The sequence below is a fragment of the Embiotoca jacksoni genome, unplaced genomic scaffold (genome assembly GCF_022577435.1).
Source record: "Embiotoca jacksoni isolate LCO1_2020_lvr unplaced genomic scaffold, fEmbJac1.0.p SCAF_7, whole genome shotgun sequence".
Taxonomy (NCBI): domain Eukaryota; kingdom Metazoa; phylum Chordata; class Actinopteri; family Embiotocidae; genus Embiotoca; species Embiotoca jacksoni.
The window spans coordinates 16,685,578-16,711,880 of NW_027185425.1; the positions used below are offsets into that span (position 1 = coordinate 16,685,578).

Sequence of the window (26,303 nt, forward strand, 5' to 3'; positions counted from 1 at the left end):
CCGCCCCCTCTTGCACCGCTGAACTGAATTGTGTTTATAAGGGGGCATGGGGATCACAGTGCCGTTTCTCCCTGCTGCTCTGAAAAGAGAAGCTCACTGCTGGATTCAAGGGGCAGCCGAGCGAGGCGGACCACTGTCGACTTCTTTTAAACCTGTGTTTCAGTCGTAATCCTCCTTTCTTGCATCTGTCAAAGCAGTGTTAGGACTCAGGTGTCAGGATTCATTGGCAGACGAAAGGGAAGTGGGCCTGATTGATGGACTGATCTACTCTATGAGGCAAACTTGGCCTTCAACACTCTTTTGTTTACTCTCATACCTGAAAGGATTTTATGTTTGATGCTTCATGACACTGACAATATGTCGGGAGTCCAAGCGCTGCACTCAGTTAGAAAAATGCAAGGACATGGTGACAGGCAGATCTCACAGTGACCAGCTAGACAGCTTATATTAGAAGCTGAAAGCCAGATAGCCTCCTGGCTCATGGCTGAACTGTGTATTGAAGCACTGGTACGGTCGGCTATGTTAATGGCCTGCCACTAATGGTTATATGTGACGAACATCTTTGGTAGCTGCCAGGATAATACTATGGCAGGAAACAGCTGAGCAGCAGAAAGAAGTGGCACATGCGAAAAGGCTAAAGGTTGCTGAGCCCAAGCGATATATGGACCGTCTAATTCAATTGGTATCAGCATAATGCAGTGAAAGGGGCAATGTAGGAATAGTCAAAATTAATAAATTGATTAATCTCAAACAGAAAGAAAAGATGCCTGATACCAAATGTAGCTATCAGCCAAATATCCACTATCAGTTGGGCTCGGCCCAGGAATTAACATCATTGAAAATTGTACAGAATGACTTCACACCAATTCTCCTAACCTGGAGTGCACCTTTCGTAATGCTATGATATTCCAGGAAATGTATAATCATTGCTCTATTAATTTAATTTGATGGTTGGATATCTGGAATGTCGGATATTTTGGTCGTCATGTTGCAATTTGAGCTGACTTTGCATGATTTAACATGAAGATACATCAGTTCAGTGTACAAGACCAGGGGGTTGGGTTTTCTCTGTTGGCAACACAGCCATGTGTGTACAAGTTCAGCGCTCACACACGACGTCCGCGATTGATAAAAGATGCAGTCTGACTTAAAGGAGCAGTGTGTCGGCTTTAGTGGCGTCTACTGAGTTTGCGAACTGCAACCAACTGAACTGAACACCCCTCAGCTCGGACTCACCCTCCCCGTTTAAACATGTAGGAGAATCTACGGTGGTGATGGAACTCACAACGGGACCTCTCTAGATCCAGTGTGTTTGGTTTGTCCCTTCTGGGCTACCGTAAAAACATGGCGGAACCACGTGGTGCGCTCCTTGGAGGACCTGCTTCCTATGGAGATATGAAGGGCTCATTCGAAGGTAATACGAGTTTCAGGTTATTATACACTCGTGAAAACATATGAATAGTATATTGTGTGTATTATTACATTATGTGAATATTATATATGTGTGTATTTGTGAGTGACAAGCACCGCCTTCATGCAAACACTCAGCAGAACAGAGAGGGGCGAAGCAGACAGCTAAAAATCCTCACTCACAGCCGGGTTTCGAGTGGCATCCTCTGTCTGCAGCCCTGTGTTGCATTACTGGATGTAATTATTGAAATTCCATTATCAGAACAATCATTTAATTGTTTTACCTATCAGTCATTAATATTTGGTATGAATCCTCTAATAGGGGCAGGAAGGCTGAGCTGTATTGGCAAAGCACATGTGGGCAAAGGCTGCTGCAGCACAGAGTTACAGGTTTCACCTATTCTCGACCAAACATTCCTACACAACGCAGTTTTCAGGAAACACTGAGCACTCCACAAACACTCCACAACTAATCTGACAGCCGACATTATAGCAACTCCAACAGACTCTCACTCACCTTTCCAGCAGCAGTTTGTCTGAATACAAACTACGGACAACACAGCAGAAAAATAAATGGAAAGGCTTTGCTCACTGGAATAAAAGTGCGGCTGCCAAACAGTGTTTGTACCTGACAAATCACATAATCACTGCGCCTGGTTTAACAGAAGCAGCTCTGACTGCGTGTCAAAAAAAAGAAGAGTTGATGCAGTTAGATATGAAATCAGGAGCAGAGGAGAAACAGTTTTAAGAGACAAGCAGGATTCAATTAGGCTGTTTGTTTCACTCTGACTCTGAATGTCAGACACCTGCAGAAGCTCCAGCTGTGATGGTAGACGCTTAATTAATCTGCAGCGAGCATCGACGTGCCCCGCAGCAGAGGACACATATTAAAGCTTTGCCTTTACAGAGACAGAGAGAGAGAAAAAAAGAGCACATCTGGTACGACAACAAAGCACCGTCTATCTATTGGTTGATAAAAACAGCCTCGATTAATGCAAAATAATCTGAGCACGTAGTGAAGAGAGGGAGCGCCATTACAGCCTCGCTTCAGGGTATCAGGCAATCCTTAAAAACAATTACCAACAACGGGGCCCTCGGGGACGGACGTTCTAATTGGAAAGCTCATGGAGTTTAAATTACAACACACACATGGAGATAACGGCCTTATCTTCTCCAATGCACCCCCCATCATCTCCCCCCATTAAAATCAAGAGTGAGCTGTTTTCACAATGAACCGCTCATCAGTGTTTAATAGCAACTTCTGTACATTTAAATATGTTAAAAAGGTTTATGTGCTGAACTACAACACAGTATTTCTGCAAGAATTAGAAGTGTTCAGCAGACTGAGATCCTATTTGCCAAACTGAGCGGTAAAATAAAATAAAATTATAGGTTCTGTTTACACTGAAGCTGTTTTCCCACTCACATTTAAAGAGTAAAACTAAATCAGAGAAGCCAACATTTATATAAAAAACACTGACAGGTGAAACATAATGTATACTACAATAGGCCAGCAACCAATTCTTTCTTCATCAGGATCATAATGTTCAGTCTGACTGAGAGGTGTTGATTCATTCACTGACTATAAGTTGTGATGCTGTTGACCTGCTCTGGTTATACTCAGAGGTGTTCTTAATATTTCGCCCCTCTCATTTAAAAAATTTGGGTTAACAAAATATTAGAAACACCTGTCACTCTAACCCAGTGCAAGTCAACATCATCACAATTTATAGTCTCCAAAATGACCATTTAAACACCTCAATCAACCTGAATAACTGAACATGTTATGGCTGATGAGTGTAATGTTCAACTGAGACTCGATCTCGTCTTTGGTAACAGTACAAAAAAACAAAATACCATGTAATTCACAGAGGAGGATCATATTCCAATGTGTTATCAGGAGATTTGAAGGACACTTTGGAAAAAAACGTCAGTTCAGTCAAAGGCTAAAATTCACGACACAAGCCTTAACGGAAAAGATAAATGTTGATTCATATATAGTGCTTTGTAAAATAGCTATATATATATATATATATATATATATATATATATATATATATATATATATATATTTCTTTTAGCTATATATATGTCTATATATCTCTGTTCCTGTGCATGTACATTGAGAGCCAAATTCCTTGTATGTGTAAATATATCTGACCAATAAAGTCGATTCTGAATTATTGTGTCATTAATGCTGTTTGGTTTTCTCGATGCTTCAAGGCAGTCTGTGTAAAATGTGACCACTTGTAGTGCTAAAGATCTGTGTTATTCATGAGTGGATCCCTGTTTTATGTTTGCATAAGAAAGCGCACACATGCCAGGAGAAGATTGCACGTAAGGGAACGGAAATAATGCATGATTTAAAATGTAGAAAATAAGTTTACCTTAAGGATACACAAAATGCATTTTGGAGAGTAACACTGCATGTAAACCAAAACCTGTTTTGTTGACACGAAAAGTCCACAGAGCACCTTTAATGATGTCCTTTAAATGAATCTTACATGGTTGTTTAAATTTTTTTTTTTTTTAAACAAGACTATCTGCTATAAATGTAACCATAGACTGACAATTTTTTTTTTTTACCTCCAACAAAAAACATGCAAAATGGGTAGGTGTGCATTTTTGGCCCTTCGTAGTACCTGCAGGCTTCCACCGACAAGAGAGGGCAGCTTGTGTTTAGCCTGCCAGGAAAAAAACAGGGACAAAAAGGTCTTTTTGTCCCTGTTTTTTTACAATACAAAAGAAAAATTGTGAATTAAGACATTTGGTGCTGTCTTTGGGGTGACTAATTCACTAATTATTCCTTTTTTGTACAGAAACCAAAACGCACTCGGGCACAGAAGGCGAGGAAAAGATGTAGATCAGCTGCGTGTCTCAGCCCGAGTGCTTTCAGCTCCCTCGTTAACTGGCAGAAAATTTGACTATTTATCTGCATATAATTCAAACAGAGGACTGACTGACATTTTGACAAAGCATCTTTAGGGGTATACATTGTTTGCATAATAAGAATTATAAGACTATGACAGGCTGTATAGAGTTAGTAGTTGTTGTTCCACGTCTTTAAGTATAATGCCCACAAATAACCAGTGAAAGACAGGAATAATAATAACCAGCAATAATTACATAACGGCTCTGTGAAGGAATTGAGCTTTCACACTGAATGATTAAAAGCGGTGGAACAAGGACATTTGATGAGAACGTGTAGTCCATATGCAAGGCTTTCTGTTAATCCCCAGCATAAGGGCAGAGTGCCAGCGCAGATAGTTACTGTAGCTCTGCACAGAAACCATAGCCTGGAGAAGAAGGATGAAAAGAAGGTAGCGGGGTGGGAGAAAAAGAGCAAAGGCAAAGATGGAGAGTGAGAGGAAAGAAAAGCGAGACCAGCGAGTCCAATTCACAATGCGCCAAAGACGGGCTGTATTTTTACTTTTCACTTTCATCTAGGTCAAAGCACACACCGAACAAAAGGCAACAAATGCTGATGAAACCAACCAGACCCGACTGTGTTGTTTCTGCTCTGCTGTTTGGAAAGGAGGAAGATACTTTAAGCAGTTTGACATATTTATTTTATCCAAACACAGCAGCAGGACGTTTTAAGATCAAGCTTATTTTCCCATTTAATGAAATCAGAAATATGCTTTCCCTCAGATGCAGCTAAGAAGGTTTGCTTACTGTAGGAAAAACAAAACAAAAAATATAAATACTGCATATTATGTTACATAACCATGCCATTACTAACCAAGACCGAGGTGTTTTCACAAGCCCGGGCAGCTGTAAACAACATGAATGTATTACCAGCTTTCACAGTGCGTGTGTGCGTCTCGCTTGTCGAGCAAACAGCCTTTATTCAAATAAATTCCCAAAAGAATAAATCAATCTTGTGCTGCGAGTGTGGAGAGCCCATTTAATCTTATGTTTTAAGTGCTGCTTAAGTAGAGGCCACAACAAAATCTGCCAAAGTCGTACTGGCTAAAGTATGAGGGGGCAGCTCCATTGCAATTTGATGAGGTGATATGATGTCGAGTATGGTAATTTAGTGGAGCTGCACAAGCTGTTTATGGAGGAAAAAGTTGACACAGGAGGAACTTGTGCAGTGTGAAAGCATCTATTATTTAATTAGGGAAATGTGGGTTGTGGTGGGTGGTCAGAGTTCACTGCAAACAAACAAGCCATCTCTGACAGACAGATGTTGCCCAGATACTCAGCGGGTTTCAGAACTGCAGGTTTCCACAGTGTACTGATTTCTGAGCAGGTAAAAGTTACATAATTTTAAAAGCACTCATTTTCAGCTCTGTGAGCTGCAAAGACACATTTCCTCAAATATAGCCTACAGGTTCTTTTTAAATGTCCTGATTAACATTTAGTCCCACTTTGCATAAATCAATAGAAACCCAACAGAAGCACTGAAGAACAAAACTGTCCTGTAGGACTGATGGTACTACTTTAATAGCTCTGTGTCATTAATATAGTTTGAAAAAGGCTTTGAAGTTACCATTTTACCACAGCTCATTACACCATTATTACTCCTAATGAATATATATCAGCAGTCTCTGCATGAGTGACAAAAACTAATCCGAGTTCCTTTGCCACATTATAATGTGGTATATGTACAGTATACGCTTCACCAGCGCATCAAATGAAAGGGTGATTCATTCGTAACATCCAGTAGCGTTAACACTAACAATGATTTTCTTTATTGATTCATCTGGAGACCAAATTCTTGATTAATTGTTCAGTGTACAAGACTACACTTCTAAAAACAATCCAACACAACCTAAAGATATTCAGTTTATCACATCAACAAAAAAAGTACCAAAGCTTCACACGGGAGAGGTTACAACCAAAGAATTGTTAGTGTTATGCTCAAAAAATTATCTAAATGATTGTTGGATAATCTGATATTATATGATCATTTGAAATATACCTCCCTGGTAAATTTGTCTCTTCAGCCTAAATGCATAATGAATTGTTTCTTTCAAATATTGTTTCTGTGTCCAGCTGCTAACCAGAACTGTCCTCATCAACGACCGTCCTTCCTCATACTTTCAAATGTAGACGTAGCATTACTCACTTCTGTGTCTGGCTGCTGGCGCCGACTTCAATAGTCCAACAGAGCAAACTAACAACTTGGAAACATGACGCTAGACACCTACTCCTGCTTTTCATCAATAAACCTGCTTTCAGAGAGTGTGTTGACTCATTGCGCAAATAAAACACTACTGTTAACGAACCAAGCTACAAAATATCAGCTGCTAATGACCACCGAGCTACTTAGCTCCCTAACTGGCTTGGTCCATGTAGCCAAGTGTAGCTCTGATTTTGCCAAACCTTTTTGCCATTTAAAAAAAGCGATGCCATTAACACAGTGGGCCGCAAACCACTGCCCATTTTATATCTTCCCCGGGCTCGTGTGGACATCACACCCTTTAAACTTTAAGTATCTTTGTTGCCCGTCCGCCACGTTAACCTTTCAAGCATGGCTGCTGATGTTATCAGAGAAAAGGGGTTATATGATGACAAACTCCAACATTTGTGGCAATTACAAGCAAAACATTACTCAGTAAAGCTGCACAAGTCAAGATTTGTATGTAAAAATGTCCCTCCTTTTGGCCTAGATTACAGTTTACCAATCTTCTGTGTCACATTTCTTCGGATCCGCTGATAGACATCAGTCTCATTTACACAGAAATCCACTATTCCCGGAGGGAAACATAAACTGTCTCCAAAACTGAAAACAAGAGAGCGCGCTGTCCAGTTAGACTGTTGGATCTTTTGCCTCTCTTCTCCCTGTGGTTCTTTTGCATAAAGCATCACAGGCTGGCTGGGTTGGCAGACATGATCATGCTGCATCCAGTTTACTGACGTCACTTTGGATGATTTCTGGCACTGCAGCTGAACTTTTTTCAAAGATTACTTGGTGCATTATCTGTTGAAAAACTCATGGACTTTTGTGGATCCCTTAATTGCACTGACCAGACGAGACAATGGTGCAATCAGCCAGAATAGTTTCATGAGGTCGGGTCTGAAGCTTCACCACGCTGGAAGCGTGCAGTCTGAATATGGTAAACTGTCAGGGAACGTACAGGTAAAACATTTCCCCCTGGAGGAACGTGTACTTTATCAAAGAACAAAACAGGGATGTCAAGTGATGTCTGCAGAATGAATGGGGCTTGTACTGTAATGGGCTACATCTGAAAGCATTTTTGTATATTTACATATTTACACTGCGTTCATGTGAGTGTTTGTACTTCTCCTTAAGGGCAATTATAATGTGCACACCAGTAGAGGACTATGTAAGTGGGAGAGCCTTGGACTACACATGGACCTTAAAATATTGACTCATCTTTTACAACACTGACATGCTGAAATACAGCTTTTTAAATAAGTTATTGCAAAAATGTTTTTTTTAAACTTTTTTTTTTTTTTAAATCATTAAAGCACTTAAAAGACTTTTTGAAACGTTGAAAGTTTAAAAAAAAATATATATATAAGATATATTTTAACAGATGCACTGGTTATTCTACAGTTTTTTTTTTCTCACTCCGTGTATATGCGTGTGTGTCCCACACACTGATAGAGGTACCTTAACTGCACCACAGGCCAGTCAAGTTTTTTGATTCTTATTTTTTTTTATTATTAATGAGGGGATTATTATCAGATGGACGGGCAGAAAACTAGTAAGAAAGAGCGACTTTAGCAAACAACACGGAAATAACTCAGAGAAATATAATTGACTGAGAATTTTATGAGACTAGTTGAATGGGAGTCTATGGAGCCGGAGGCTTTTTGGAGCCAACCTCTAGTGGCATTTGCACATCAGTCCATTTTTCCAGTTTGCACCGATGCATTTTTAGGGGCATATGCGAGTGAAATAACGACTGTAGAGCCATGCACAAAGCCCAGGGATTGGTTTTGGGACTGCAAATGTAGGATTGTTGCATTCCTAGATTTATCTACCAACAAGTGCTTCTTTCAGAGGGCAACAGTGACTTACATGTAGTGCAAGAGAAAGAAGCAATTTGTGCAGGAGTCAATGAAATTTTCTTGATGCTCCTGACAAACTGCCCAAAGTTACAAGCAATTTTACTCGAATGAATCTAGGGTGCCAAGAACAACAGGCTGCACTCGCTGCTGCTGGAAATAAACCTTTCCCAAGAAATTTAGTAATGATGCCAGCATGGGAAGAGATGACAAATGAATCATGGGAATCAGAACTGGTGGGAGAGAATGGTTATTCTAGTTAGATACAGAACAGAAAAATTACTCTCACACCATGGACCCCATTAATCAAGGTGTGCTGCATTACTCAGCCTGTAATATATCCCGACCTTCCGTTTTACACCAGTTGCAAAGAGATACGGACTCTTATAAAACTTTGAGGCTTACAGGACTATTGAGTCGATGCGGTGATATATAAGAGTTGGATAATGACAGAGGTATTTACCTACGGTGCAGCAGGATTCATCATATTAAATTTGTGACTCTTTAAGTGCTTTTTAATACAGGATAGTTTTCTATTTCATACTTTGTTTTACAGTCATAACAGTCAAAGAGTGCAAGCAGGGACAACGAGGCCTAAAATGATTTGAAAATATCCATATTTAAAAAATTATGACATTTTTGACAGTGCTTTCCAGCTGTGTAAAATAACAAATCCTAGAAATATCATTCATCAATTAACATGACCAGGATCTAGATAAGTGGCAGAAAGTTTATGGATGCATTAACCAGTATTAAAATATGACTACATTTATTCAAGTTTTTGCTAAAATTCACACTTGGCCATTATACATCTATGATTTTCTGATGTAATGTGGCTGTAAATATGGATATAGTGTTTGCTACAAGTGGGTTGGTGCTGACTGACACAGCAAAAAAGGGTTAAACAGCATCCTGCTTGCACAATCCAGACATACACTAGTGACAATCATCAGTGACTGCTCACTACCACACACAATACACACACAAAAAAAATCATACTGCAACTGGCCTTTTGAATGAAATTGAAGAGTTTCTATAACTACATTGCAATGAAAAAAAAAAAAAAAAAAAAGGTTTCAAGTGTGCCATATCCATTATTGTGTACGTGCCGTGTTCCAATGGCTCTGCGGTGTCGTAATTAAAAAAAATTAAACTTGGATCTTGGACCTTTGTTGCCAAAGCCAATTGGTGTTGACTAATGCTTGAACTTAAAAAAAAAAAAAAATTCCATAACTTTGTAAAACAAAATTGGTCTCACACTGAGGCCTTAGCTAAATACCAGCATGGAGTTTCATGATTACAAAAGCACTGTTTGAGTCTACTGGTGGCAGCGTTAGCATTGCAGTTAGAATGGTGGCGTTAACAGGCGGGGAAAGACACTTGTTTTTCTGCTATAATGTGAACATGCCGTAAACAAGCAAAGAGAAAAAAGAACATCTGGAAACATTTTGATCTTTGTAAGACTTTTTTTTGGCAATGTTGATCAAATAAGATAAAATGTCCAAGCAGACGCCGCCTACCTCTGAGCCTGCTTCTGTAGTTTACTTCCTCTTAAAAGAAAGTTTTTCCTTTCCACTAATGGTGGCTCATGAGGGAATTGTTGAGTTTCTTATAATGTTGTAAAGTTCTGTCGTAAGGACCTTTCTACATTAGGTACCCTACAATGACTCGCGCCGTTTTACATAAATCAAATTGAATGGAAAATGAATTGAATTGAATGATGAGGCCCAAGTTTAAATCTTGACACAATATTACTTAAGAAAGCACTGCAATACACAAGCTCGTGGGGAAATGTGATGACACCTGAATGTAACCTTTCAACAGCAAGAGATTGGAAAGGATCCACATGCAAGTCATGAAATAAAAATAGAGAACAATTGCCACCAGTTCCAAACAGGTTAGTGTGTCTAAGGGTATTTGAATGGAAAAAATAGCACAGTGCCCTGAAGAAATTGACTGCCCAGCAATGACTACTTAGGAATGCATAACGCAACCCTTTATGTCGGAAAAAAAAAAAAGTGCAAATACTTTAGTAATTCATCTAAACCTACTGTATCATTAATACTGCTAAGTTAGCACAAACATTACATACAGTAATATACTGCTAATAATCAGTTTAAGCTCCCTGAGGCAGAATACATCCCATACTGTGCTTTATTCCCCTTAGTTTAACTACAGCAGCCCATTCGGTTAAACCTATTTCTAAAATGTGCCTCAGGTTTATTGGCACCAAAATCATTCACTGAGAAGAAGGTGGACATGCACCATTATGTGAAACATTTCCCAGGGTGCACGTTACTCACAAACAACATGTTATTTGAGAAAAGCTTCCACCTCTTCTTGCAGAGGTACAAGCTGATGAAAGCACCCAGAAAGACATTTACATGAGTGGCTGAAACACCGCCCGCTCCTTCAGAACCGTGGTCTCGGCAAAAACGTATTTTCTTAGCTATTTATTTTTACAAAGGAAAAACCTTTATGAGAATGAAATATTAACATTGGTGGGTTTTGAGAAATAGGCATTCAATTACAACCCACCAAGAGAAGAAAGAGGGCAGGTAAAACATAAGGAAGCCGGGCAGTTGTTAGCCGTGTCAACTTGGTGTTTAAATTCTTCATTCACCACTGAGTCATCGCTTATGGTGCCATGTCATGTAACAGTATTTTCAAACAAAATACTGAATGATGTTGACTATGCCACTGATGTTATATCTTGTGAAACAATAGAAAACTACCACGCGCAAAATAAAGCATCTGAAAATTAAGTTTGGGAAGTGTGTGTATTTTCTTATCTAAGCCATTCGTTGACATTGTGAAATACTCTTACATACAAATGCAAATCTTGCAATGCTAATTTCAAAATGTACTTCATATTATGTGGGCTGCGTTTAAAGTATTTTGAACTTGATATTTTGACAAAATGACAACCTTATTATGTAAAGTAATTGCATCACATTCAGGCCAAACGTGTTCACATAATGCTGATAAAACTTATGATAGCCACATAAATCTCTGTATTTTACAGTAGACGTAGTATTTAAACCTGGTGTCTGGTGAGACGGGTTAAACTAATTGTGCTGCTATTCTACATTTCCAAATATTATTGGACTGAATTGATCAAATTCTGATCATGAAAAGTCATTTCATGTTGTATTGCCACCATTATACTGCTGCCACACTAGTGTCAGAGTGGGCTTATGACACATGCACGTGTCAACTGTGTTTTTGTAATTGGAAGGCTGGAGACAAAAACGTTCTGCACTGCAGGTTTAATTCCTGGTGTGTGACTGTCAACAGTATCACAGGTCAAACTTGGGATCACACCGCTGATTAATTTTGGTATGAATTTATTGAGTTCATCGTTAGCTCACTCAAAGTACGAGAGTTGGAATTTTTTATTTATACAAGAGATATAAATAGAAAATGCAATATTGATCAGCAATACAATTTGATGTTTTTCCAGATCATTAAACTCTTTCTGTAGGCAAAACGGTATATTTGTTGTGAAAAAGAGCTGAAAAACTCAAGAGATTTCTGACATCGCATTCCCCAGTTCTCATAACCGCAGCTTATAAAACAAACATAACAAGGGATTGTTGTGTTCAGCACATTCTAAAACTTTTCATGATGGGCCAATTTAATACAGACGAATATGAGAGAATAATTCAGGCCAAATTAACGTTATTAATCCCGAATGGGAATATGGGCTTTACAGCAGCAAGAGATAAAGAATGAGAGAGACATTGCAACAAGCAGCAAATTGCACAGAGCCATCCTGCTTGTAGTAGAGAGAGGAAAGCTTGCTTCATTAAGAGTCGCCTTCAAAAAAAAGAAAAAGGCTTGTCGAACAGCCTAAAGGTCCGTCACTGTGCTGTTAATGATCTAAAGACGGACTAATCCAATATAATAAGCTCTTGTCAACATCTGGTGATTCATAGCTTCGCTCTCACAGAGACTACTCCCATATAGCCCTGCTAGTTTTACCCCAAAACTTTCAACTTTGCACGAGGAAGACGGCAAAAAGAAATGCGATGACACGTGGCAAGTGGAACAGTTAATCTTTTAAAATGGAGAAAAGTAGTGAATCATCAGCTTTTATCAATCACTGCAGTCAAAAGTCAATTCAAAGGGGTTATACAATGAAAAATGGTCGATGAGTGACAGGGCAGGGAGGCGGGAAAGTCACAGTGTGAGAGGAAAAATGAGCCTGAACTTCTTGGTGGGTCCGAGCAGATTTGCCGCGCTGTGTTTCATTCATGTCTAATCGGCTCTCAGACGGTGGCACCTCTTTGATATCGCACAGTGGGCGCAGTCAAAAGGAAGACAGGACTTCATGCTCTGCTGCCCCGCTGCACATCTTTCCTTTGATTAATGACAGGGCACCATTTAATCACTGGATTCTCTTCAGGGGATTTGAAAAGGCCGACGCTCAGACTCAGCTGAGGACCTCCTCTCTGTGGAGGAGCGCTGTCCTCCTCCATTATCTCGTTTTGATAGTTTCCACCAGAACAGACGTTTCAGCAGCCTTTGTTTGGTGTCTTTTCTCTCTCACTTCTTATTCAAAATTAAAGTGTTAACGTAAAAGATTTCTAACAGTGAGTTTGGAGTACGATCACCTCCTACCTTTGTGGTTCCTCTGCTGCTGAGGCGAGGCTCTGCTGAACAGATATGGTTGGTGGAGACGAGAAATAGCTTTATAGAAAAGCTTTAACGAAAAAGCTTTATATGCTAGAAGACGTATCATTAGCGAAGTAAGCAATCAAAGTCATGGCTGAGCTTGTATTTCCATTGTCTTGGTAGGGCCCCCCCCCTTGAAGTAGACCAACTATAAACGTATTCATAAAGCTGCAGTTACGTCCAGTAACTACTATTCACTCATTTAGTTCCTGTGCACCCGTTTCATTTCAGCTCTGTGTGAAAATCATTCATGCATTTTTCTGTCACTGAAAAACAGACAAATTAACGTTTCTCTGCTCTGCTGAGTGTCTGTGTTTCATGAAGGTGGAGCAGAGCCTCAGACCTGCAGCGCAGCAGAACAGAAGGTGGACAGAGGTTGGACTAAACCTTTGAATTAAATATTCTGCTCGCTCGTTCACAACAATTGCCGTATATTAGCAAAACGAGCCTATGGGTGGTTTAGTTATCAAAAGGGGACAGCGAGCTGACTACAGGTGAAGTGGTACAAGATACTGTATTTCTGTAAATTTATGATCTACTGGTTCAACAGGTGTCACTATAGGATGTTGCATGTGTTGCTAACGAGCATTGTGGTGTATTTCAACTTTGTCCATTTTATGAACTTATTTTAGCACCTTTTCCACGAACCCCTGAGGGCCACAACCCTCCCAGGTTAAAAACCCCAGATTTATAATGACCTGTCTTTTTTGCAGTTAAATAAATAATCTTGTTTTATATGAACAGCTACAGTAACTGCTCCTTGGCATACTAATGAAACACAGTCAGACACTCACAGTAAGAAATGTTTCAGACAGTTTAAATCCCACTATCAGTGCATATGATACAAGGACTGCACTTCTCTTGTTTCCCATCCTCTCTCTGAAGCTTTGAGCTCCATCAGAGAGTAAATACAGCACAGAGAGGTTTTACTGCACCATAAAGTCCACATATATACAGCCACAATCTAATCCGACCACCGAGGCAAACCAAGGTTCAAAAGACCAACAAAGAGCGTCCCAAAACACAAAGGACATTTTGCATTTCACACTCCTGCTATCTAACAACCTGAATGGAAAACTTTATAACCCATTTGCCTCGTCCATCACCTCCGTCCTGGCTGATGTTATAATAACATGCTCGCTCGAGCTGACAACATTCACACTTTCATTTTCACTTGGAAATAAATGTGCTCCAGAAACACGCAGGGAAAGAAAAGAAAGACGAGATGGCATCTGAATGCGTGCGTATCACCTCGAGAGACAGGAAATCAAAAGTGAGGAGAACTGATAACAGCAGATGTGTCTGCACAGTGGATGGGTCTAATTGCTGTAAAAAAATCCTGCCAGAAAGCGGTGTGATGTAATGAGTTCAGTAGTCAATAGAGAACGAGTTAACGAGGAGAGATTGAAAAACTAATTAATGGAGACTTTCTAAGTTTTCAAAAAGATACCTTGCAGACACGTCAGTTTACGCCTGACATCCAACACAAAGTTGTCGTCAATACTGTGGCAGACTACACTCCTATACACCATTAGTACTTGATTTGAATGTCATTTCAATTGTCAGCTACCTTAACTTTATTCAAAAAACAACAAGTGTGTGGCACCTAATCATCTCCAATGATTTCTGAAGAATCTCTGTCTGTCCGGTCCTTAGTGAAGTTCGGGACTGGATTTTAAATGTTGCAAAGCAAATAAAACGGCCATAAATCTACTTAAAAATCTGAAAAATAGACCAACAATTGTGAGATGTTCAGGTTTTCTTGAGCATCAAACTGGGAAATGTGATGAGAGCAAATAAAATGACTGAAAGCCCATCACATTGTCAATGTAAAAGTACGTCAACAAACACTGTACACAAATCTAAGATTTAAAAAAGATTTTTTTTTTTCATATCTATGATTCCCTTAAAAATAAAATGTTATTACATGTTTCAATAAGCCGTATGAACTGAAACAGTCATGAATTTATAACTAGAAAAAGACATCTCAACAATACGTTAGAGAGTTACATGTGCTTCAGTGTAAATCTGTTTCCAGCCGACTGGAAGAAACAGTTCCAGCTTCTTCAATTTTCACATGAGAGCTAGTTTTCACACCAAGCTGATAAAAAGCAGGAGAAAGAACAAGAAATCACATGGAAAAAAAACTTCAAAATATAAAGACAGAATTTTAAATTACAAGAAGAGCAGTAAGTTCGCTGAAAAACAGAAAGTAATTTCAGCGGAATTATTACTGGGGCGGGTGTGAAAAATTGCTGTCGTGCTGTGGATTGAATTCAAATTACTGACCAGGGCAGGTAGTAATAAAATCACCCCATCTCTCTTCTAGAGGAATAAATCTAGTCGGTATGTTGGTTCTGATGAAAAAAACTGGTAAAAATCACTCAGTCAACAGAATGTGTTAACCACAAATGTGCAATGGAAGAGACATTCAGCTATATTAATCATGGTAGTAAAACAGTAGCAGTAGTTTGGAGTAAATCCCTGAGCTGTGTATCACTTGGCACCAAAACGGCCACACTAATCCTCAACTGGAAGCTTCTGTTTGTTGTTTGGCTACAGCTCAACACATCGTATGCAGTCACACAACATCTTCCTAATAAACGGAGTCCAGTCATAACAGAAAACTACTTTTTATACAACTTATACAGAGATAAATGGGATGAGACGGAGCCAAATCTAATAAAAATAAATCTTAAAAACCTAACCGGTGACTTGTCCCCATCCTGAGTGAAAATATTTTCAGACATCATGAGCTGTGTTTGGGCCAGGATTGTCTGGGATGGGGCCAAATAGGGGCCACTTCTCCATCCAAAAAGGGACAATAAGCAGCACTGTGAAAAGTGTACACCCAGAAGAGTGCCACAAAATACTGCAGTGACCTAAATAGAAGACAAATTAGGTTTGAAAAAGTGGGCTTCGTCTTATATTTCAGGATGAGACAATTAGGGATTCTTTTTGATTGGATAGAGTACCGTCGGGACACAATCTTCTACAGAGAGTGTCGCAATATGGGTTGTTTGAAGCCTTAACGTTGCTCGGCTGGTGGGTCTGTTTATAGTGAGTCATTGACAGTGTTTGATTACCCCAGTTTAACCCGCAGGACTTTCTGAACCATACTGTAACATGCTTTACTGTGACAGAGGATATAAATACATGTGAACGGTAGGGCTGAAATCATATATAATAATCGTAAAAAAACATCACGAGCCTGATTCACACCTACATATGACCTCATTTTTAAATGACAATGATTCGGGCCATTTTTCATCCGGGACATCAGCTCGATCAAAACAAGTGCTCTCACTCTTTCTCGACCAATGACAACGCAGCGTTATACCATCTAATGTCGAAGATTTGATTGAGTGAGATACACAGACAAAAAGAATAAGCTGAGAAAAATACTGGTTCAAAGCTGAAAATACAGACGACAAGAGACTAATCTTGATTATTTTTATATTCTGTGATTCATTCTGTTTAAAACTTCTGTTGTCTCGAGTTGATATGCAGGTATCCTACCGAGTTCGGATTACATGCATCTGCAGCACTGCACACAGCTACAAGGAAAACTAGACATTGTAATGATCTGCCTGCTGTTTAAATACAGTGTAACCTTCTCTGTCATTGCGAGGAAATCGTGATTCTAATTTTATCTAAAATTTTGCGGCAGAAAACAAGTTGAGTATTTTCTGCATTCTTACTGCTATTAATAAAGCGGAAAGAAAATCTGTCAAACTGACAGCTGACACAGATGTTGAGCTTGTCTTATTATCAAAGGTAACCAATATTTGGACCAGTACGGTAAAATTCAAATCATGAATCATCCTAGTGTCCTGGAACTGTGACAGCACTGCCTGAACCAGGACGAGAGTTTGTTAGCTACTGAGAGATATTAAAATTCATCCACCTTTTAAGGCCACCCTCCAACCTTCCTGTTAAATCTGTTAGTCTTAGTCATTCACGTCAGTCCTGCTGAGCAGCAAATGACCACAAATACAACCACAAGAGGGCTGAAACACCAGCTTACCGGACGTCTTTTCCCCCTCATTTCTGCGTCATGAAAACCACACAATTCCATTAACGAAACTCAATACCAAGACGGAAAGACATTACAGTTGAGGTTAAGCCGGTCAAAGGCCGATTTAGTTTGAACGAGTTCAGTAAACTTTTCCCGTAGCTCTGCAGTTAATCAGAGGAGATAGTAATGGAAGCATTTATGATCAGAAGACATCACCAATGACTGTCCTGCCGCTAACTTGAGTCCCACATGCATTTACTGGTTTTATGACTCACTCAAGCAGCAGATAAAACAACCCCACATCCAGATCATTTAGAAGTCTTGTGGCAGCAACATCCTAAATCAATACTGAACATCACGTCAAAGCTGATCCTATTAAATACTTTCATTACAAGACATCTTTGAAAGGCTGTTCAACATTTAATAGTTCAAATTGTTTTTTTATTCTTCTAATTGTTTATGTGAGGGAATATAACATGTAATAGAAATATAACTATTTCTATACTTTGGTGTTTTTCAAAAGAAAATAAAACTGTTATTGGGCATACTGATATTTGTGAAAACCACATCTAAACTCAGCCTCATCTGTCATGGCAGCAGCCGACTGACCAGCCAACTGAAAGCCAATATTTCTAGAAGCAAAGGCCAGCATCCTTGGTGGTGACTGGCGTCATCACACAATATCCACACAGTTTGAGCAATCACCCATTGGCCATTTAACCCATCTATCAACAGTCAACATGTTTGAGCTCCTAAATTTGGGCCATTTGGAAAGTGGAAGCAAAAGTTAGCCAATTTGCAAATGTTAGCACTGATACATTTGCGAGGAAGATTGGTACCATTTCAGGCATTCATGGATCCAAAAATGTGTGTTTTCTTAATTAATCTTTCTTATAGACAATGACTGATCTTGAACAGATCTACAGCTTGGATTAAACTCTCTCGTTTAAAGATTAAAAACTGTGTTCGAAAAGTTTCCATTCTCTAATAAAAAAGTTTAATTTACAGACCAGTAAAAATAAAAACTGAGGTCGTCTGGTGTCTCCCAAGGTTCATTTCTCCCCCAGAAACATCAAATCTCAGAACAAAAAAAATATATTAGTTATGCAGCTAACATCAGCTGCAAGCTAAATGAGTTTGGGGTTGAGAAAAGAAAAAAGACTAAATCAGCAGTCTAAATTCCTTCATTTTTAATTTCTGGATCGGTTGAAGGTGAATTCAGCAGAAATGGTGCCGTGTTTGTTCTCAACTGTAATGATGCGTTTAAAACAGCATTACTCCGGCTCTGATTTGTGTCTGACTGGCCTCTTCTCTCTGACAATGCCAACTAAGGCTTATCGATATTCCATAAAGTGTGATTAAAACATTCTGACACTGCTCCTATGGTGTGTGAATGAGGCCCAGCACGGTGATGCGCACAGAGCAGGGGGAAGCATTGACTTTCGTGAATAAGTATGTTAAATTACGTCGCCTGATCAACATCAGCACCTGAATTACATGTGTTTTTTGGACCACTGGTACGTGTGCATTTGCAGTTTCCCCATGGACATGATCACAGAGAGCTTTTCAAAACAAAGGAGAGCTGATGGAACTTTCAATCAGCAAACAACCAAAAGCACAAGTGGAATTAACCCACTGCAGATTTTTACAAGGCAGTCCTACATTAGTGAATATTAAATACACTCATCATCTATTTAACTAACACAGTAACTATTATTTACAATTACAACATTAAAATGATTAAATACTGTCTGTGAATATGACTACAGCAGAGAACAATTGATCTTTGGATCACCTTCAGCTAAACTCTTTATTGATTATCCTAAAACTGTGGTTGCCAACGTTGGCAGGACACATGGTGCTGCTTCATTTCTACAAAACCAGACTGTTACTTGCTTTATCCTGGCACTGTGGGTGGACATTCCTCCCTGCTCAGTAGGACAGATCTCAAGTGGGAAAAAACAAGATAAAAAATAAGCAGGACATTGTTATTTGCCTGCAGTTGGTTGCCTAAATGTAGTGTTGCGGCGGTGATGTTTTGGTGGTCGTGGTTGAATGGATTATGGCAGAAAGGGACAGTCATAAGAGCAGCGCTGATTTGACTTTAGCTGGAAAGAAGAAAGACAGGCAAGAGCAGATCCTGAATGATGGTGAGAACAAAACACAGGCATTGACATCACTACAGTATCTTAGCAACAGATGTCTGCCTATTTCCTACCAAATATGGGGGAAGTGGTGAAGCCAAGGATGATGACTGACAGAATAGCAACTATTAGGCAGCTCCCAGAGGGACTGGAGGTCCCACAGAGTCCAGTTTAAAACAAGAAGCAGTCATACGACTGTTCCTAGAAATGTTAAGGTGTCTCTAATGGCCTACTGTGCAACAATACAGTCAATTTCAGTTCTCTGTCTGACGGCAGAACGACATTAACACCGACTGGCAGACAGAGGTGGATATTGGAGGTTTGTTTTCCCTTCAGTACTGCGTTTATAAAGTGTTTAAAGCCTTACAATACATACAGTATATTTGGATATATATATATGCAAATATATATATTTGTAGACATAAATCGAGTTGGGTTCGTTAGCCAAACTAAACCAAACATTTTAACACATTACATTGGGCTGTTGGAAAAATCTCCAAGGTCATTTTCATGTCCTATTTTTGGAAGATTTTCTGATGATTTATGGACAAAACAAGTGAAAATTAATCAAAGAAAAAAGTGGCACAATTATTTATATTGACAATAGCTCGTTTTTTAGTATTTCTTTTGGATAACCTCTTTGTGTGACGTAGACTGAATAATTCTACAAAATGTATTGTGTTTTCGCTGCTTTTAAATGTTTTATCTTTTGTAGTTATTTTAGTTGGAGCAGATTTTAATTTAACAATTTAAACTAAATTATTTTTCCTGGCAATAGATCTAAAGTTTGAAACCAAAAACTGAGGCAAAAGCCAACTTAAAAGTAAACTTCAGTAGTTTTTAACTTGCACCCTATTTTTCCATCAGTTCAGGTATAAGTGAATTATGGGGACAATGACGTTTGAAATCTGTGCTGTAATGAGCGAGAAATGCTTCAGCTGGCAGCGAGGAAACGGACTGCAATGTAATAGTTTGGGGCAATTGCAATCGTTCAACGTATGTTCGCTAAAGGTTGACAGGCTCAGAAGTCTGGCTCAATTCTCTGTCGATACAGTAACTTTAGCTAATACCATTAACTTCACTCTGTTATCTGTAGGTCTCTCTACTAGGTGTGTGCCATATTATATCGTTCACGATAATACTGGTATCATTTTTCATAGGATAGAAAAAGTTTTAAACGTGATAAAGGCACTATTGCAACCTGTTGGCGTAATGACTGTATGGCCTACGTTTGCAACTCGTGTTCTTGGCAGAGCAGCAGCTCTACTGCACCGCTGCACCCTCCCTCAGCACTGTCTACGCTACAGAATCTAAATCTCACTTTGAGTTACTGTTGTTTAGAAACTAAAGAACTGAGAGATCATTTTTGTTTAGTTTTTCTGAATATTTGAAGGCATACCGCTCCGCTGTCACAAGGACAGATACAGGACATCATTCCTACCCACTGCAATAAGACTGTACAATAACTCACCTCTGGCAAAATCCATCACAACAATAACACCGTTGTCTGTTGTCTGTTTTTCTTGGTTGTTTAAATATAAAAAACAAAACAAAAACTTTGCACTATTGTTTAGTTAGTTTTAATTTAATTTAATTATTCTATTTTATTTTATTGTATATACTGTGCATTTTTATATTTAATATTTTTTACTGTTATTTTATTTATTTTCCTGTATCTATAAATGCTGCTGTAGCGAAAGAATATCTATCTATCTATCTATCTATCTATCTATCTATCTATCTATCTATCTATCTATCTATCTATCTATCTATCTATCTATCTATCTATCTATCTATCTATCTATCTATCTATCTATCTATACTGTTACGTTTATGCTGTCATAAATCTATTACATTTGTTTTGTTGAAATTGTAAGTTATCAAAATTAATAAACAATTATTTTTCAGTATTTTGTTTTATCGTCAAAAATACCGTTATCGCAAAAACACCCAGCTATATTGTGATATTATTTAAGGACCATATCGCCCACCCTTACTCTCCACTTTCTTTCTGAAAAATGCTTTCTTATTGCAATTTTCCTCTTTGTTAGCATCAATTTGTACCAAACCTAGTTACAATTTATGTGTATATAAATATTTATATATATATGACATTCTATTGACATAATCTGGAAATTCGCAAAAAAAAAAAAGAAGTTCAAATCACACTTAACTATGCTCTGTTCTCCCAACACAACAGCACTCCTCCCTCCAGCCCCCAGTCCTGTTTCCACCATTGTCTTCATGCAACAACTCACCTCTTGCAGGATTTCAAGGAACCATTGCATAATGTTGTTAGACTATCGTATTAACAATACGATAGTCAATGGCGGGGGAAAAAAACACTTTTAGTCAAAGTATACACTGATGAGGTCCAACTGCCTGAAAGTATTACACACCGAGGTGAAGCACTCTCGCTCGATGTTGGACTGATTTCAAAAGTTGATGTTTCCATTAGTCGCTTACACTGAAAGTGATAGGAGGGTTGAAAAATACCTACGTTTCCCTTTCAGACATATCACAGTGGAAAAAAAAAAAGGAGTGGGAAGTACATGCCAGTGGGGCAAGGTTAATGCAAAGGAGTGCACAAACAAGAATTCAACACAGCTGAGTGCGATTTTAACCTCACAGAAACATATCCCTGTGAGCTGAACTGTCTTTACAACCAAAGAGAGTTGTCAGGACATCACAAGGGTAAGCACAAGGTGATATTATTGGACGATATCATTGCTATCTTTCTATAGAAAGACCCAAAGACCTGCCTGCCAATTTGAGTCCTTTCAGAATTTTTTTTCCCAGCCCTTCACCCTGTCTGTCAGGCTGTTTAATCATGTGCTGCTCCTCTGCACCGCTACACAGGCTGGAGGTGGACCAGATATTTCTCAACAGCAAGTAAACAACACTGTGTTCGGTGCATTTTAGGCCTGATTCATTATCAGCAACCAATGGTGTCAGACCAGGTGTCAGATGGACCAATATGTCAGGGTCGCCATGGATATTGAACCACAGTCAAAAGCATCCAGAGGAAAAAAAAAAAAGAGGTTCGTGATGGTCTGAATGTAGCTGTAGAGGAAACTGTCCTGAAACTGGCTGAACACCGACGTCCACGGAGGAAACTCAAGTCTGGAGAAAGAGGTGCAGAGTTCAGACAAGCGGCTGTGAATTCTGTTCAGCCGACCGAAGTGTGATGACTTGCAATCTCTGTTTATCTGGTGAAACAATGGTTCTTCTAGAGGAGATTAGTAAACTAAGTTTATGATTTAGTCTGTCAACATATAATCCTGTGATTGTGTGCAGTAGCTTTTCTATCTATACTTCGATTTGACTGGTGTATTTTTATATCAAATTTGATAGTGAGAATCGTGGTAACTACAGCATTGGTGAGGACTACCAGATTTCTCTGACATCCATAACGTCTTGTGTAGCATACTCTTTTGATTACAGTACATGTAGTGGGTGAAACTTTTGTCTTTTAAAGCACAGCAAGTTTGGACAAAATCTGACTTTCATTTTGTATTTGCCCACAATAAACTGACAAGAAAGAGACACATGTTTTATGTTACTTCAATAAATTTAAATTTGCCTCCTTGTATTAAAAGAGTAGTTCCTCTAGTGTTCGCACTGGTCGATATATTTACCAATAAACCTTAAAAAGTAAGAAGGGGTTTACTTCTTTTTGATGAACTCAAAATTGATTCCAATTCTCTTTAGAGAGCAACACATCTGCATTATTGTGTTTATCCAGACAGCATCTAACAATAAGCACTAATAAGATCTGTCCTCTACTGTCAGCGCAGGTGTCAGTGTGATATATATTTCTAACTATTAAATAGTGCTCCAAGTCCAAACACTGACAGAGGAGGATTTTTAAAAAACATCCCTGACCAAAACAATGGCAGTTTGAAATGATTTTGTAAAAATGATGAAATAATGTAGAAATACACATTGTGCTCATACGGACATTCAGGAATGTCTGTAGTTTTGGGAGTTATGTAAATGCAGTCAGACACAAGAGCTGTACTGTATTTTTTTCCTTGTCTAGATGTAGACCTTCTGGTTCTATTTTGTACTATTTACCACGTCGGTGCTGTTGACTCGGGGAGATTTTTGATATAAACTTGGAATTAAAACACATAAGACCGTCATATGTGAAAATAACTGACTTTTCAAGAGCTGCAGATACCCTGCAAACTGTCATACGATTTACTGGCAAATTATTTAGTTTAATTAATACATATTCAACATTGAAAATGTACCGTAGGCAGGAAAAATTATGTTGTCGTGAGAGACTTGAGTCCTGGCAGTCTGCGAGCTCGGCCTGTTCTTCAGCAATAAGAGACTCTCATATGTTCCGAACTCTTCGAATGCCTGCTGTCTGTTTGGAATTAAATCTCCATGGCAACGGCCCAGACCGTCTGGCTTCAGCATAGCAGTGCTGATGAAGTGGTGTGTTACGATAATAGTCATGAGGCCAGAAAATATACAGCACACTCTGCTAAGATGCTCAATGGACTTCGATCGTTGAAAAATGCAATTTCAGTTGAACATTCGTTCTGAGTCAGAGGTGTTTATGTAAGATGAGAAGAATCAACAGCGAGTGCCAACACAGTGACAGTCAGAAACTGATAATGGAAACATGTAATAGTAAATATTAGGGATAACGAGTGACAGAGAACCCTATAACACATTGTAGTGAAGAAGAGCTGTCGCAGTCGAGGCACAAAAACATTCAGTGAGGTGGGAGAGGAAGTTGTGTGCCTCACCTCGGGACACCGTGAGACAGACCGGCCTCACTGGATGGCGTCTGCAGCCTCTCCTCCCCGCTGTGTGCCTGTGGACCGAGCCCCCCTCGCGCTGTCTGTCCAGCTCCTGGCTGCTGCTGCTCCCCTTCCTCCTCCATCTCCTCGGTACCTGGCTTCTCCTTCCCTCGGCCCTCACTCTCGTTGTCGCTCTCCTCGCCTAACATGTCGTCCACCTAATTTTTTTTTTTAATAAAAACAGCTTCTGTGAGCTTTTCTTAAAATGTACATCTTAAAACCGACCACCAACAGCATAAATATCATCTGTCCATACCACAACCAACAAAAACACTTGTTTTACTCAAATACTTGTTTTGCATTTTGGACAACTCTGAAGTGTAGATGAGATTAATTACCTTCTCTCCTTCCAATAAATACAAATCAATCTGCTTTCATTATTTTGTATGGTAGATCCATTAAATCAGATATCATAGTTCATGTTTTGCACATTTAAACTTTTATCTTGTAGGTGATCATTAAATAGGAATAATGATATGTTCAATTAAAAGTAGTAACTTCAGCCCAAAGAGGAACCACATGCATTTGCCAGTTTCCCTGATGCACTGCAGAGTCCAATTATGCATCTAATTATATCTGGAAAGCAGTTTTTCATTTACCAATAATTAGGTTATCGAGTGTACTGTAATCTTGGGAGGTGATTAAACTTGGAATCAACAGTTAAGAGGCTGATAAGAGATTTTATGTGGCAGATACAGTGGTTCAAGGAGTTCAAGAATTAAACAAGAATCATAGCACACAGCCGGTGGTATCAATTTTCTTATCTAACTAAATAGTTGGAACACAAATATACATTTCTGTAGGATAAATATTAATTTATAGCTGACAGCTGGTCAGCTTAGCAAAAAAACAGAAACAGGGGGATACAACTATCATAAAGAGCAGACAAGTAGAAAAACAATCCAGCATTTAACCCCTTTAAAAACCCCAACATGTCATTTGTACACTCTTTTTTCATATAACACGATTTGATAACGAATAAAAAAACAAGACAGGATATGTCAACAAGTTTGTTTTACAGGTACTGGTAGAGTTTGTTATTTTTGGAAACAACCAGGAAAGCGTTTTTTTGGTCTCAGTTCTTGTGCTAAGCTAACCAGATGCCAACTATAGTTTTGTATTTACTGGACACAGTGGGATCAGTCTTTCCACAGAGCTGAAAATCAATCAGCATATTTCCCAAAAGATCCAACTATACCTTTGAATTTAGTTATTAAAGATTTTGGATGCTGATATAAAAAAAAAATATATATATATATATTTATTAGCCGATATCCTTTCTTTTACACAAAAACAAGGATCCCTTAAATTTGTCTTTATAAGAAGAAAGAGACTTTCCAAAAGAAAACAACCTTAAAAGTGCTCTCTGATGGAGAAAAGCAGTGTAGTTTCTCACTATCACTATTTAAGACGTAAGAAGAAGCATCAGATGTGGAGCGCAACCAGGTGTGTTTTCTTTGACATTTGCAGGGTTGTGCACTGTGAATAATGCAGAGTTAGACTGTCAACACCGAGTTCAACTGTGATGTTCTGAATGTCTGAGAAAATATTCGCCACAAATGACCTGAACTTTGGCCCGATGGGACTTGAGTTTTCTCACATGCCTGCTCACAGTGTGTTCTGAAAGCACCAGTGAGACAATTGTCGCTCCCCATCAGCCCGACTCATCTAATTCAGCTTCCTACGACTTATTTCTGTACCCTAAAAGTTTAACACAAAAATGTGATAATGTTAGTTCCACTTCCATTTCTGTTCCATGCACATTAATATGATGCACTCTGTTCATCCACAACAGGAACAGTCTCTGAACCTTTTGATTGCACCATGTATATAATTGCAAACTTGGCATTTCTTTATCGCAATTCCTTGTCAATTATTATAACCAACACATACCAAACATATGTGTATAACAATGCCTAAACAGTACCGTGCAGAAGTTTGGGCACTTTAGATGTTCAGCTTTTTATCCATTATAAAATATCCATTTTATCAGGGAGACATCCAATTGGTCCCAAATTTTGTCTGCAGAATGACAACAAGCTTGAGCCAGAAAAGGGATTTAAAAGACTCTAAAAGTGCAGTCTTTCCAATATCACTATGAAACACTGGCACAATATAATCCACTGCAATTCAAAAAGACCGCAGAGCACCAAAAAAACAGTTAAGACTCTCAGACGTTATTTGATTTAAGTCTAAAATAAAATTTAATATTGTCAGGAGGCACAAAGCTAGAATTTCTGTCTGTTGTGTTGG

General features: G+C 38.9%; 1 protein-coding gene across 1 annotated transcript in view; it reads right to left on the minus strand.

The window, feature by feature from the left end:
• ctdp1 (CTD (carboxy-terminal domain, RNA polymerase II, polypeptide A) phosphatase, subunit 1) overlaps positions 1 to 26,303 on the minus strand; it is a 75,388-nt gene that overhangs the window by 13,519 nt on the left and 35,566 nt on the right. The window contains 1 exon segment of the mRNA XM_069176421.1: positions 23,997 to 24,208. Coding sequence (XP_069032522.1) covers positions 23,997 to 24,208 — 212 coding nt within the window.